The sequence below is a fragment of the Capricornis sumatraensis genome, chromosome 8 (genome assembly GCF_032405125.1).
Source record: "Capricornis sumatraensis isolate serow.1 chromosome 8, serow.2, whole genome shotgun sequence".
NCBI lineage: Eukaryota > Metazoa > Chordata > Mammalia > Artiodactyla > Bovidae > Capricornis > Capricornis sumatraensis.
Genome location: NC_091076.1, coordinates 28,546,178 through 28,562,111, shown reverse-complemented (window position 1 = coordinate 28,562,111; position 15,934 = coordinate 28,546,178). Strand labels below are relative to the sequence as shown.

The 15,934-nt window shown below is 38.3% G+C and overlaps 1 protein-coding gene across 2 annotated transcripts in view; it reads right to left on the bottom strand.

The window, feature by feature from the left end:
- GAS2 (growth arrest specific 2) overlaps positions 1-15,934 on the bottom strand; it is a 130,174-nt gene that overhangs the window by 35,976 nt on the left and 78,264 nt on the right. Inside the window, exon 7 of one of the 2 annotated variants that reach the window (XM_068978198.1) lies at positions 8,144-8,197. The exons of the other annotated variant lie outside the window; for it this stretch is intronic. Within the exon in view, the coding sequence (XP_068834299.1) occupies positions 8,144-8,197 (54 nt within the window). The remainder of the gene's footprint in view (positions 1-8,143; positions 8,198-15,934) is intronic. 2 annotated transcript variants of the gene reach the window in all.

Genomic DNA, 15,934 nt, shown 5'->3' with positions numbered 1-15,934 from the left:
GGTCAGTTCTTTAAAATGGGTATTATCATAATTCACATTACAGATGACTCACAGAGATTTTAAATAACTTGATCAAGGTTTTACAGCCAGTTGATGGAAGAATCACTTGACCTCAGAAAATCTTTTAAGCTATATATGTTTCTTCTCTTAATTTTTTTTTGGGGGGGGAGTAATGTATATTAAGAAAATCATCATTTTCAAAATTCTCATTTCTTCTTTGACTCTTCCCTCTGTCCTATCAATATCCAATCAACTCCACTCTTAAACTACTATTTATACTGTCCATCCGTTTTCTTTCTATTCTCTCTGCCACCATTTTTATTAATGGTCACATTCTGGGAACTATTGGAATAGCCTCCTACTTAGTTTCATTGCCTCCCTACTTAGTTTCATTTGTTCTGCTCCAGTCTCTAACTCTACGTATGTCTCTCCCAGATGAACTGCCTTAAACTTGGACTTTATTGTGCTATTGAGTCACATCTCCAGTTGCTATCTGTTGCTATTAGCTTAAATTGTACACTTTTTGGCTTTTACACTCAAGGCCCTCCCTAGCTGTCCCCAACCTTTCTCACATTATTCACTCCTTAAGCTCTCTACATGATCTCCAGTAAGATAGCCCCACTCACTATTCAAACATCTCTAGAGTTCTTCCTAGTCTTCAACAATTCTCACCCTATTATTCTCCAAAAACATGCCTTTCCACATTTAAATTGCATTCATTTATCAAACCACTGGAGAATTTCCACCTTCTTTTAGAATGTTTTCCAGATAACTCCAGTGTAAAGTTCATTAGTACCTAGAACAGTGTCAAGCTCACTGTAGGTGCTTAGAAAATTTTTGTCCAGTGAATTACTGAACACGTAACTGAAATCATGCTCTGTCTTATGGTAGCTTTTATTTTGTCTTATTTTATCTACACTATTAACTCTTGGGTCCCTTTCCAACTGGATCTTTGAGGTCTGAGATCATAGACTCCTATTCAGCTCCTCATAGACAGGAAGCAATGCCTCTTGTCTGAAAGACAACCCCTCATGCTTTAACCAAGTGAGCCTAATGTCACACTGTATTATTGATAAACTTACACTCTCTGATTTGCTTTATGGCTCAGGATTTAACACCTACTACACACATAACAGCAACCCACTCCAGTACTCTTGCCTGGAATATCCCACAGACAGAGGAGCCTGGTAGGCTACAGTCCATGGGGTCGCAAAGAGTTGGACATAACTGAGAGACTTCACTTTCACTTTCACACACATAACAACTGACCCTACAGAGAGGAGACACTGGAGATTCAAAGTATATCCCTCCTTTTTCTTCAGTTAATATTTCACCATCATTAATATACTGTGGAAACAAATTACCAGTCTGAGCAATTCCCTGTTCAAATTCTAGCTGCAATTTTTTCTAACGTTTCTGATCCTCATGAAATAATCCCCTAATATTACAGTATGCCAATAATGTAATGACAACAAGCTAGGCATAGAAACTAGTATATAATAGGGTCCATACACTTCATACAAAAGATATACCAACCAATGTCACTTCTTCTCAATACTATGTGAGTATTGTCAGTTAATAAGTGTCATGGAAATTCAGGGGAAGTATAAATTAATGAAGGCTGGGGCATTACAGGAAGATACCTGAAATTCTCTTCAACAACAGTGTAATAATTATTGAGTCTAGGTACATGTAAATCTGGTTTATACGGTCCCTACCTGCTATAAATATGTAATCTGTGATTTAACTTTAATAGCTTTACCTATGCTTTTAAGAGAAAGATAAGTAGATGATACTGACAATTTTCTCTTTAATCACTTGGACATTGCTTTAACCCAATCACAAAGAGGCCTTCCCAGCTACTGTCACCAAAACAGCAACACATACTACCTCTCTTCTACATTATAGTGTTCTGTCTCATTTCTTACTAATCCATGAGAATAGTTAAATTTATTTATTGACCTATGTCAAGAGTCACCAAAATATAACCCATAAAACAAATACGAACCTCATTCTACTTTTATAAATAAAGTTTTATTGGAACACCATCATGTTCACTCATTACATATTGGCTAAGGCTGCTTTTGTGCTAACACAACAGAGTTGAGTAGCTGTCACAGAAACCGTATGGTCCGCAAAGCCTAAAATATTTATATCTGGCTTTTTACGATCTTACCCTTGGCTTATAAGTTTCTTGACCATTTCCTCACTCTCAGAACATGAAAAGAGAGTTTTTGTTTACTACTTTAACTGTGACATTTGTACCTGGGACCTAATAGGTGGTTCATTGCTGTTGCCGGCCATTCTTGGGGACTTGACAGGAGGAGGGTCAATAGTGTCAGCCAAGATCCATATGAATTCAGCTGTGCATCTGGAATCACTGCTTTCTGGGTATGCATGTAATAAACGCATATAAAGAAATGTGTAAATGGCCAAAGAATACTCTAGGGAGGATTCTTGGACCAAAGAACAGCTTTCATAGAAAATCCCTTGGTCTCACCGCTGGGCTTACTGGGGACAGGGCACTGTATTTTTTATAGCACTGCTATGCTAAATGAAACATGCACTGAATCACCAGGCAGGCCTAGAACTGAGAATCTGGGTAATATCTGGAGAGTAAGAGTTTAGAGTAACAAATTCCTAAACAAACTTGTTGATAAGAATACCAGTCTGTACCTTTTTATTAATTTATTGTAATCTTGTCAACTGATATTACCCAGAGATTTTAAAGAAAAAACAAAAAAACCCACAACAGTTATGAAAACACCAATTTCCCAAGAGTCTCTTTTAGTTTCTAGATATAGCTTAGAATTTTATTCTACATAAACTTCTCACCAAAGAAACTTTATTAACAAGTGGGAATTCTGACCTCCTGAAATGCAGCCAATTCCTCTACGCTAGGCAGACGTGTCAAAATAAGCCAATGTCAACATGTCAATTTTCCAATATTCTGTTTAAGGTACAAAGATGAACTTAATAGTGTCTCAGTGTTCAATAATACCTAGATATTATTTACCCAGATAGAGAGCTTTGTCTGGGAGGTCATAATATGTATTATATCTGGAAGTTTTATCAGACAGGTCTCCAGGTTGAGCTGACACTGTCATGACCCATACACTCCCCAAGCCAATATGGTTGGATGTATTCCACTAATTTTATATCATTTCAGTTCATTCTCCACACTATAGCCTAAGCGATTTAAAATATAATCTAGTCCTATCTCTTCCTTTCTAAAAATTCCCCAGAATCTCTACATGTCCTTCAGGAGAAAGCCAAAGCTTTCATAATACATGTAGGCTGAGATGGCTCTGTGTGTCTGCTCACATGTCTCGCCTTGCCACAAGCCTCTCATCTCTCCCTCCTCCCCGTGTCCTCTGCTCTGAAGGCTGCATTTCTAAGAATTTTGGTAATGTCTTATTCTCTGTAGCACCCCCTTCACCACTTTCTACCCTATCTCTTTTCTCTGGTGCTTCTGAGCCCCTGTGCATGCTGCTTCCTTTCTGATTCTGATTGAAACACTTTCCCTTCCTTTTTTTTTTTTTGTCTAACCTTTGCTTATTATTTGAGTCTCATCTCAGACTTTTCTTTCTCCTGATAGCTTTCCTGGATTTCTGAAGTCCAGATTAAATAGAAAAACCCTGTGGTAAATAACGTACTATTGGGAACACCACGCCCATATCTAACTCCCTAAAATGTATCCCATGAAAGACTCATGAAAGGAAGAGCTCTAACTTAACTGTGATGTCTCTCCCAATGTGATCTAAATTCTTCAAATCAATAGATTAAGTACAGCTTTAAGTATTCTCCCAACTCTCCCAAGCAATTATTTGTCTCTTAGATAAATCTATAATTGTGTCACTATCAAAAAAAATTACAGGAATTGTTCTTTTAAAATATAGCAAAAGTGCTCTGTTTAAAATGACCCACTATAGAGACTTCCCTGGCAGTCCAGTGGTTAAAACTGCACCTTCCAATGCAGGGACTGTGGGTTTGATCCCTGGTCAAGGAGTGAAGAACCCACATAGCCAAAACCGAAACATGAAACGGAAATGATATTGCAATAAATTCAATGAAAAAAACTTTAAAAATGATCAACATAAAAAAATTAAGTAAAGAAAATGGCACACTAAATATATCTTAATTAAAGACATAAGATTTGTTTTGAAAGCCCTTCACTTTAAGGAAATCAAAGAGGATGAATGCAAGCCACTTGTAATAAATAGCTCCAATGCCTAGGAATACGAGAAAACAGCTGTTTTTCTGGAGACATACTTGTAATAGAGTAAATAGGATTGGAGATAACGATATGAAGTTGCATTAAAATAAAAATGGAGCATTCATGTGTTTAACTAGAAATGTCTGGGCAGCAAACACTGGGTGGAGGCATGTTAAGCACACCAGCAACTCCCTCACTAGCTCTGGTTATCCAGATATTGCTAAAATTTAAGTGCCATAACCTAAAATGATGCTTGCCACATTTTTTGTAATCTGCTATGGGTAGAGGGTCAAAAACATGTTATCTTGGGAGTAAGGAAAATCAGTCTAAGAAGTGCCAATAATAGGAGGCAGGAAAGGTGATTTTGCTTCAGAGAAAACAATAATTTACACCAAACAAGTCCCAAAGCAGGTGCCTAGTGCCAGGCCTGTACAGACCCAGCAAGATCTGAAGGTGGTGTAGATATCTGAGACTGAGATCAAGGTATGGCATTAGGTATAAAGAGCAAAGATGACTACAGCGTAAGCCCCACCTGTGGAAAGGGGTCAGAATGAGACAAAGAGAATGAAAACTCGGAAAAGAATCAGATGATGAGACTCAGAAATGAAAATAGTTTGGCAAGCCTCTCTAGCAACAGTCGGAAGGGCCCCAGGGCTGAGATTCTGCAGGGAATAGTGTGCGAGCAAAATGGGACCTCAAGCAGCGACTGCGGCACCCAGGAGGAGGGAGAACTGGGAGCTTAGGATTTGTTGGCCTCCTGGTATTTCAGCCCTGGGGTCCAAGCTTTCTAAACTGTGCTTGTCACAGCCTAGCAAGATCTTCCTGTTCTCTCAGAACCACCTGTGTTCAAGGGTGAAAGAACAGATAACTCCCAAGAGGGTCTGTACCCACCAAATATAAAGCTCAGCTGCAAACGTTTGCTTTGGGCACTAGAGGGTCTCTTGAGAAACCTATATGCAGGTCAGAAAGCAACAGTTAGAACTGGACATGGAACGACAGACTGGTTCCAAATAGGAAAAGGAGTATGTCAAGGCTGTATATTGTCACCCTGCTTATTTAACTTATATGCAGCGTACATCATGAGAAACGCTGGGCTGGAAGAAGTACAAGATAGGATCAAGCTTGCAGGGAGAAATATCAATAACCTCAGATATGCAGATGACACCACACTTATGGCAGAAAGTGAAGAGGAACTAAAAAGCCTTTTGATGAAAGTGAAAGAGGAGAGTGAAAAAGTTGGCTTAAAGCTCAACATTCAGAAAACTAAGATCATGGCATCTTGTCACATCACTTCATGGGAAATAGATGGGGAAACAGTGTCAGAGTTGATTTTTTTGGGCTCCAAAATCACTGCAGATGGTGATTGCAGCCATGAAATTAAAAGACACTTACTCCTTGGAAGAAAAGTTATGACCAACCTAGATAGCATATTCCAAACCAGAGACATTACTTTGCCAACAAAGGTCTATCTAGTCAAGGCTATGGTTTTTCCAGTGGTCATGTATGGATGTGAGAGTTGGACTATAAAGAAAGCTGAGTGCCAAAGAATTGATGCTTTTGAACTGTGGTGTTGGAGAAGACTCTTGAGAGTCCCTCGGACTGCAAGGAGATCCAACCAGTCCATCCTAAAGGAGATCAGTCCTGGATGTTCATTGGAAGGACTGATGCTGAAGCTGAAACTCCAATACTTTGGCCACCTCATGCGAAGGGTTGACTCATTGGAAAAGACTGTGATGCTGGGAGGGATTGGGGGCAGGAGGAGAAGGGGACGACACAGGATGAGATGGCTGGATGGCATCACCGACTTGATGGACATGAGTTTGAGTGAACTCCGGGAGTGGTTGATGGGTCTCTGAACAATGACTCCAGGAAGTGTCTTGATCTTGATTATAGTGCATTTTACTTTGATTAAGACAATGTCAGTGTTGTCGTCCTATGTTTGTATTTAGATTGGAAGAAAAATGAGTGGCCAAGATGAGGACCCACTTCCAAAATTTGACAAAGTCTGCTTTCTTCCCAGGGGAAAATGGGAAGGTAAAGAAAAGGAAAGAGGAGAATTCTGTACTGCTCTAACACTCCCAAAAAGAGATGTAAACTGCCTCCCAATGAACTAACCTGTGAGCTCCTTTACAAACCTCCTATAAAATCGACACTGCTTACTGAAATCATACCAACTTGAAATATTTTCTGTAGAGATGCACCCTAAAATAGGAAGGACTCTGATGAAGGTTATCAAATAACTACATTCTTGACGTACTCATGCCTTTTTAAAAAACACTTATGGACAGTTTTTTGTTTTGTTTTGTTTTGTGTTTGTTTGTTTTACTTTACAATATTGTATTGGTTCTGCCACACATCAACATGAATCCGCCACGGGCATACGGGTGTTCCCCATCCTGAACCCCCCTCCCACCTCCCTCCCCGTACCATTTTGGTTTTTTTAAGAGAGAAGCAGAGAGAGGTGTGGCAATTTAAGTCATGAAAAGAACAAAGAACACAGAGAAAACTTGTCAGGCAACATCTTCTTCTTCAAGATATCTAAGGAATGAAAAGGGAAATTTCACACCAGCAAGCAAGAGTGGTTCAACTGATTATGGTGATACATGGCAGTCAAGGCTATCATAGCCAGGTCAGAGCAGCGGGTTTAGGTTTCATATTTAGCACTAACTTGCTTCACAAGTCATTATGCAATGACTTTCAACAGGTCCAAGGAAAGTGATGGCTGCTGTTTCTCTACCACCCAACATGATCATGCACCCTAATATCCTAGAATATTTTCAGGTTCATTGAAGAGATTTTAGAAGTGACTCTAAGGAAATTCATTTCCTTCTCCTTCTTGCCAGTTACTAATGTGGATAACCAATTAAGTTATATGCCATTGATAGGATTATCACTAATGTGTGGCCAATTACTTATATGGTTAAGCATGATATTTACAAAGAAGCACAGCTTACAAACAATATCCCTGAGATTTCTAAAAGATCTTTGTGTATGCCACATACTGGTGTATTCAATGAATGAGTGCGAAAATAAATCACAAATCAATAAATGCACTTCACAATACATTTGTGAGATCTAATCTAGTTCTCATAATGTAGTTTCAAGATATACCCATCCTGTTTAAAGAAAAATGGACAGAATGGGACTTTTCTAACAGTTATTTATGTGAAATTGACAAGACTTACTCAAGTAAGCTATTACTTGTGGATCACAATTATTAACATTTAAAAACTAAAAATGAGCCAATATTTATATCTACGCTGATAGCCTCAGGGCTTCAAATTTGAGACTTACTCCATTTCTATCTCTGTCACTTTTCTTATAATAAACTAACAAATCACATGTATTAGTTAAAACCCTGCTGATAGATCTGGAGGCTGGATATGGCGTCAGGAGCCAAAATTTGGCAAAGATCCATGGGGTTCACGTGTTCGATCACAAAAGGCAATTTGTACAATGGGAATAGAATGGAAATATTCTGAAATCACATGGCATTTCATTTTTATTCCACAAGTACATTATTTTAAATATTTTCAGGCAAAGGCTAAAATGACATTGCATACAGAAACTAAACCCAGGTTTATACTTTCAAATAATTTTGATAACAAGCTCAGTAAAGGAATACACTGGAGCAAGGAAATTGCACTAAGAAAAGACAAAAATCACTAGGTTACTGCCTGCCACACACCCACCATAAGCCCTAGGCTGCCATTTTTATAAACTGTTATGGGAATACCAAAGGAGAAGCAGCATTTTCAAACTCTCACTGAAAAAGGAAAAAAACAACAGGTACAAAATTCACTTTTGGATGCTCAACTTCCCTCACTTGATGGGAGGCCAAGAGTCCACCGTGAAAGCAATGTGGAGAAGCTTTCCCCCAAAGTTTTTAAATTACTAAATCATTACTTAAACTATCTAAGTGATTACCTTCAACGTCTGCTTTGCTTTGGCTATGGAGACATAGTCACAACCATGAAGACCCTACTGAAACAAGAAGATATGAAGTTCATAAAATGCTCTCTGTCTCAACAGCAGAAAGGCGCATGAATGTTACCTGAAAGTGCAAACTGTGATCTTTTTTGACGAGATTAAAGAAAATCTTTACTTTCAAGTTATAATGACTATTCTTACATTTCTTCATATCCTAGAGTCAAAGGAAGTTTTTAATGTCTAATAATCCACATTAAGTGATAACTAAGGCATAAACCGTCTGAGAATTGGTAGACACTTTAAAACATAAATGTTTAGAACTATCCATTTTTGGGGGTCCTTCGGTCTCCTGTTCCTTGCTGAATTCTTAGTTTAACAACAAGAGATACACGTAAGGAAATAATTTTTCCCCAAAACAGACATCAAGTCTGTGTCTCAATTCCACAGCTGAAATATACCAGGCTCTTGAGAAGGTTTCATGAAACTGTAGAGAAAATTGTTATGTAAATACAGTCTTTATTTTCTCTATGAAATTTGCTGTTTTAGGTGAATATCCTGCCATCTTGTTCTGACTTCCCTACTTACTTGACTTCTTGCATTTATTCAAGGTTTCACCATTATATTTCCATTCAGAAAATTGTGACATGTGTGAGTATATTAATACTTCCTTCTGGTGAAATTTAAAATGTACATAGGTAGTGTATTTATGCAGATTAGAAATCTCACAATAGTCACATATTCCTCAGGAGATGCCCAGTTTATCTGAAAGGTAATTGGTTGAAAGTTCTTCAGTTATAATTGAAGGACATGTCCCAGATTCTCTGCCTAAGCATCAGGGTTTCAAAGTAAAGTTATCCTTGAGAAACATTAATTTCCCCTCCCATGATTAGATGTTATTATGGCTATAACTTACTATTCAAGGTTATCTTCCATTTTATCCTTAGAATATTTCATCTCTACCGTGTGTGTGTGTGTGTTATCCATCAGATCTATGGATGTTGTACATGAAGAAAGATCCCACTCAATCCTTGCTGCCAGTATGTCAATTAAAAATTCAGGCTTCTTTGGAATTCTTCTAGTGCTCATTGTGGGATTTCTTTTTGTTATAAGATGTTGAATAAATACAGGAGATAGATGAGCTACCCAAGATTGGATAAGAGCTCATTCCTCTCTTGGCTTCTGAGAACACTTTCGGCTCCTTGTCATGTTGGTTGAAGGTTGATAGGGAAATTAGAAGAAGGTAGAAAGATAGTTTGTAAACATCACCATGGGTGCAGGATTTTGTGACATATACATTGTGGTCCAAAGTGCCTCTGTGCAAGGCTGAAGCCTACTTTAGCCATAGGTGGACAGGCCAATAACACTCCTAAAGCTCTGTGTGCCATATGTTTCCATAATTTCTCTATTAATCGAGGACTTCAAAAGACCATGATCATCAAAAGAAGAGTACCAGATGGGTAACATTATCATAGCTAACACATTGGTGGATGATGACAAATTACTATGTTACTATTTATCTGGGTGTTGCAGTTTAGAATGGAGTCCTTGGGGACCTTATGCCTACTGCCAAAGTTAGAAGAGAATTTGAAATCCCATGTCCACCCTTTACCTGCCTTCAAATGAGGCCTTGGAGGTACTATCCAATTATCTCTGCCCCACATATTTTATGAGGCTGGGTTTCCAGAAAAATATGAACAAATGACCATGTTTAGAGTGAAAGTTAGAGACTGTTAACTAAGGTGTCCGTTTCTGTGAAAATGAAAAAAAAAATTGTAGAGCTAGTTAAAAAAGAGAAGGCATGAGAAAGTCCTTTACATGGTGATATTTCAAATAATTATAATTTTTCCATGGAGTTTATAGCCCCCTTAAATGTGATGTCTGTAATACAAGCTAGATTGTAAAACCTCTGGGCGAGAGAGAAGGCATTTCTCCATAACAGCCAAGAGTGTTGGAAGGACAGGTGTGAGTCCAATGCAGGGAGATTAGAAGTTGGCCAGAGAAGCTGGTATGTAAAAGGAAATGAAAGTAAGAGAAAGCTACAGCTGGGAGAAAAGTCATATAATGTAGTGATTTCTTGCTGGTGTTCTTTTAGGAAAATAGGACAAATATCTCTAAATAACTCACTGTGATTTTTTTTTTTTTGGTAACATTAGGACTTTCATTAGAGTAAAACAAATTGAGTACATATCCTAACGTTAATATTAAACCCAAATTCTTATATCTTGTTCCTCCCCAAATCTACATAAGGAATCTCCTCAAGGTCTTAGCATGCCTCTAACAAGATGGCAGGAAATGACAGAATATACTCTAAACAACATACAGCCAAGCTTCAAATGAAAATGTTGCTACTACTATAAGTGGAACACACCATTCTAGTGAATAAAAATTTGAAATGAATCAGTAAGATTTTTTCAGTAAAAGTCCTGACAGTTAGATGATGAAGGTACCTTCTGGGTCGAGAACCAAGCAAGATTCCATGATTTACTGAGGAACTGAAATGCAAAATGTCAGCTATTAGAAGGGAAAGACAAGGCAAGGTCTATCATGACTCAGCCTGCATAAACTTAACTCACTGACTTTATGAAAAAGATACCAAAAAATAAATGAGTCCTAATTTATTATAGTCAATGTTGTCATTACAAAATTGCTACCGTGCTATGTTCAGTGCAAATGTAAGATAGCTACAGTTATAAAGTATGTTTTTTAATGAATCTGGCCGTATCCTGTTTATGCAACTTGGCCCTTGGAAGGATAATACACAATTTATAATGACAGATATTTCATAGGTTTGTTCTTTGGCTGCTAGAAGACTCATCAATAATTTAACAACATGACACCCTTTCTTTAAAATTGTTTCATATACTTTCACTTTGCAAAACTCATTTTAAAAATTACTCATATTTATATCAGCATAGAACATGTAAACCAACCAAGAAATGTTCTTGTTGGAAAGACTAAAAAGGAAGAAAAATCTTATAAACTTTACAATTTCACATTATTATGTAATGCAAAGGAAATGATTCTTAAATCAAAAACAGAAGAAAAAAACAAAGGGTTTCATTTATTCCAAAAATTTAAAAAATACTTCAAAGGGGAATTTTACTGTGTGATATTTTCAGTTCCGATAAATTCAGTCACTCACTCATGTTCGACCCTTAGTGACACCATGGACTGCGGTACGCAGGGATTCCCTGTCCATCACCCACTCTCAGAGCTTACTCAAACTCATATCCATTGATTCGGTGATGCCATCCAACCATCTCATCCTCTGTTGTCCCCTTCTCCTCCCACCTTCAATCTTTCCCAGCATCAGGGTCTTTTCCAATGAATCAGTTCTTCACATCAGGTGGCCAAAGTATTGGAGTTTCAGCTTCAGCATCATTCTTTCCAATGAATATTCAGGACTGATTTCCAGTAGGATGGACTGGTTGGATCTCCTTGAAGTCCAACGGACTCTCAAGAGTCTTCTCTAACACCACATTCAAAAGCATCAATTCTTCAGCACTCTGCTGTCTTTATAGTCCAACTCTCACATCCATATATTACAACTGGAAAAACCAAAGCTTTGACCAGACAGACCTTTGTTAGTAATGTCTCTGCTTTTTAATATACTGTCTAGGTTGGTCAAAGATTTTCTTCCAAGGAGCAAGCATCTTTTAATTTCATGGCTTGCAGTCATCTGCAGTGATTTTGGAGTTCCCTCCACCCCACCCCCACCAAAATAAAGTCTCACTGTTTCCATTGTTTCCCCATTATTTGCCATGTAGTGATGGGGCCAGATGCCATGATCAGTTTTCTGAATGTTGAATTTTAAGCCAATTTTTCACTCTCTTCTTTCACTTTCATCAAGAGGCTCTTTAGTTCTTCTTCACTTTCTGCCATAAGGGTGGTGTCGTGTGCATATCTTAGGTAATTGATATTTCTCCCAGCAATCTTTATACCAGCTTGTGCTTCATCCAGCCAAGCATTTCACATGATGTACTCTGCATATAAATTAAATAAACAGGGTGACAATATACAACCTTGATATACTCCTTTCCCAATTTGGAACCAGTCTGTTGTTCCATATCCAGTTCTAACTCTTGCTTCTTGACCTGCATACAGATTTCTCAGAAGAGAGGTCAGGTGGTCTGGTATTCCCATCTCTTTAAATTGTCCACAGTTTGTGGGTGATTAACACAGTCAAAGGCTTTGGCATAGTCAATGACACAGAAGTAGATATTTTTCTGGAACTCTCTTGGTTTTTCGATGATTCAGCAGATGTTGGCAATTTGATCTCTGGTTCCTCTGCCTTTTCTAAAACCAGCTTGAACATCTGGAAGTTCTTGGTTCACGTACTGGTGAAGCCTGGCTTAGAGAATTTTGAGCTTTACTTTGCTAGCATGTAAGATGAGAGCAATTGTGTGGTAGTTTGAATATTCCTTGGCATTGCCTGTCTTTGGGACTGGAATGAAAGCTGACCTTTTCCAGTCCTCTGGCCACTGCTGAGTTTTCCAAATGTGCTGGCATATTGAGTGCAGCACTTTCACAGTGTCTTCTTTTAGGATTTGAAATAGCTCAACTGGAATTCCATCACCTCCACTAGCTTTGTTTGTAGTGATGCTTCCTAAGGCCCACTTGACTTCGCATTCCAGGATTTCTAGTTCTAGGTGAGTGATCACACTATCATGGTTATCTGGGTCATGAAGATCTTTTTTGTATAGTTCTCCTATGTATTCTTGCCACCTCTTCTTAATATCTTCTGCTTCTGTTAGGTCCAAACCATTTCTGTCCTTTACTGTGCTCATCTTTGGATGAAAATTTCCCTTGGTATCTCTAATTTTCTTGAAGAGATCTCTAGTCTTTCCCATTCTATTGTTTTCTTCTATTTCTTTGCACTGATCACTGAGGAAGGCTTTCTTATCTCTCCTTGCTATTCTTTGGAACTGTGAATCAATTGGTTATATCTTTCCTTTTCTTCTTTGCCTTTCACATCTCTTCTTTTCTCAGCTGTTTTTAAGGCCTCATCAGACAATCATTTTGTCTTTTTGCATTTCTTTTTCTTGGGGATGGTCCTGATCACTGCCTCCTGTACAATGTCACGAACCTCAGTCCATAGTTCTTCAGGCACTCTGTCTATCAGATTTAATCCCTTGAATCTATTTGTCACTTCCACTGTATAACCATAAGGGATTTGATTTAGGTCATACCTGAATGGTCTAGTGATTTTCCCTACTTTCTTCAGTCTGAATTTGTCAATAAGGCATTCATGGTCTGAGCCACAGTTAGCTCCTGGTCTTGTTTTTGCTGACTATATAGAGCTTCTCCATCTTTGGCTCTAAAGAATATAATCAATCTGATTCTGGTATTGACCATCTGGTGGTGTCCATGTGGAGAGTCTTCTACTGTGTTGTTGGAAGAGGGTGTTTGCTATGACCACTGTGTTCTCTTTGCAAAACTCTGTTAGCCTTTGACCTGCTTTTGTTTTGTATTCCAAGGCCAAATTTGCTTGTTACTCCATGTATCTCTTGACTTCCTACTTTTGCATTCCAGTCCCCTATAATGAAGAGGACATCTTTTTTTGGGTGTTAGTTCTAGAAGGTCTTGTAGGTCTTCATAGAACCATTCAGCTTCAGCTTCTTCACCATTACTGGTTGGGGCACAGACTTGGATTACTGTGATATTGAATGGTTTGCCTTGGAAATGAACAGAGATCATTCTGTCATTTTTGAGATTTTGATATTTGTCTATTGGCAGAGTGTTCTGACAAAACGTGGTCCACTGGAGAAGGGAATGGCAAACCACTTCAGTATTCTTGCCTTGAGAACCCCATGAACAATATGAAAAGGCAAAGAGGTATGACACTGAAATATAAACTCCTCAGGATGGGAGGTGCCCGATATGCTACTGGAGAAGAGTGGAGAAATAGCTCCAGAAAGAACGAAGAGGTGAAGCCAAAGCAAAAACAACACCCAGTTGTGGATGTGACTGGTGACGGAAGTAAAGTCCGATCCTGTAAAGAGCAACATTGCATAGGAACCTGGAATGTTAGGTCCATGAATCAAGGCAAATTGGAAGCAGTCACACAGGAGATGGCAAGAGTGAATGTCAACATTTTAGGAATCAGTGAACTAAAACGGACTGGGATGGGTGAATTTAACTCAGATGACCATTATATCTACTACTGTGCGCAGAAATCCCTTAGAAGAAAATGGAGTAGCCATCATGGTGAACAAAACAGTCCAAAGTGCAGTGATGTTTTAAATGTATGGAATTTAATATATAAAGAAATATAATTTAATCCTGGATCAGCCACTTACTAGCTGAATTACCTTGGGAAAATTGTTAAATATCTATTATCTGCAGCTTCATCATCAAGAAAATATATAAATTAACAATCACACTGATTTTTTCAAAAAGTAGTAATGAAAAATATGTGTGCTAAGTTGCTTCAGTTGTGTCTGACCCTTTGGACCCCATGGACTGTAGCCTGCCAGGCTCCTCCATCCATTGGGTTCTCTAGGCAAGAATACTGGAATGGATTCCCGTGCCTTCCTCCAGGGGATCTTTGCAAGCCAGAGACTGAACCTGGGTCTCCTGCATTGCAGGCAGATTCTTTACCATTCTTTGAGCCAGCAGAGAAGCCCCCGTGAAAATATGACATAATGTATAAGTGAGCGCAATTTGGCTTTCCAAGTGGCGCTAGTGGTAAAGAACCCACCTGCCAGTGCAGGAGACATAGGAGACAGTGGTTTGATCCTGGGTTGGGAAGATCCCCTGGAGGAAGGCACAGCGACCCACTCCAGTATTCCTGCCTGGAGAATCCCATGGACAGAGGAGCCTGGTGGGCTATGGTCCACAGGGTCACAAAGAGTCAGACACAACTGCAGTGACTTAGCACAGCACACACAGCACAAGTATACTTTACAAACCATACAAAAGAAATACTCTACCCTCCACCAAGTAACACAATTAGGAAAAAGCATTATAAAAAATTACTCAAAACTTACGTTTAGAGAAAATGATTTCAAAAGGATTTACTGCTATGCCAAAAGTTTTCAGATTGTACTTTGTCACAATCTGTATACAAAAAGTACACAAAAAGTACTTTGTACTTCTTAATAAAGGGCCTAATTTAGACCCTTTATTAAAAATACTAAAAGGTACAAAACACGATTTCATCTCTCCAACCCACCATATACTGGTCAGAAAATCCTTTCATATATAACAAAATTAATGGGATTTAATATTGATAACATAAAAGCAAACTGGAAATGGAAATATATAACTGTAGTAATTTGAGAATATCCCTCTGTTCACTCACCAAATAAATCATTTTTGGGGAAAGATCTTTCAAGTCTGGTCAATATACTGAAAAAAAAAATAATTATGTTGAACAATGTGAAAACCATCCTGGTTTTTCTGAATTTTGTGTGTGTGTGTGTGTGTGTGTGTTATTGTTTTCTAAGATTGTTTCTTGGGTAATCTCTTCTAACAGGCATTGGCTATTAAATTCCATGCTTTACCAAACCACAGCAGCAAAGGAATAAGCTAATTAGGAGCTACCATTAAGTACAGGTCAATTATCAGTGGATGTTGAAAGCTGAGCAGCAATACTCAACACGACATGCCAGTGACTAGATAGTCTGAAACAGAATGAATAGCGTATAGTTAAAAACACGGGCTCTGAAATCAGATATGTTGAATTCAAAGAAAGATTTTAACTCCTATAGCTGTGTGACATTTGGGGAGTAATTAACTTCCTAATACTTGATTTCCTTATTTTCTATATATATACACGAAAGAATC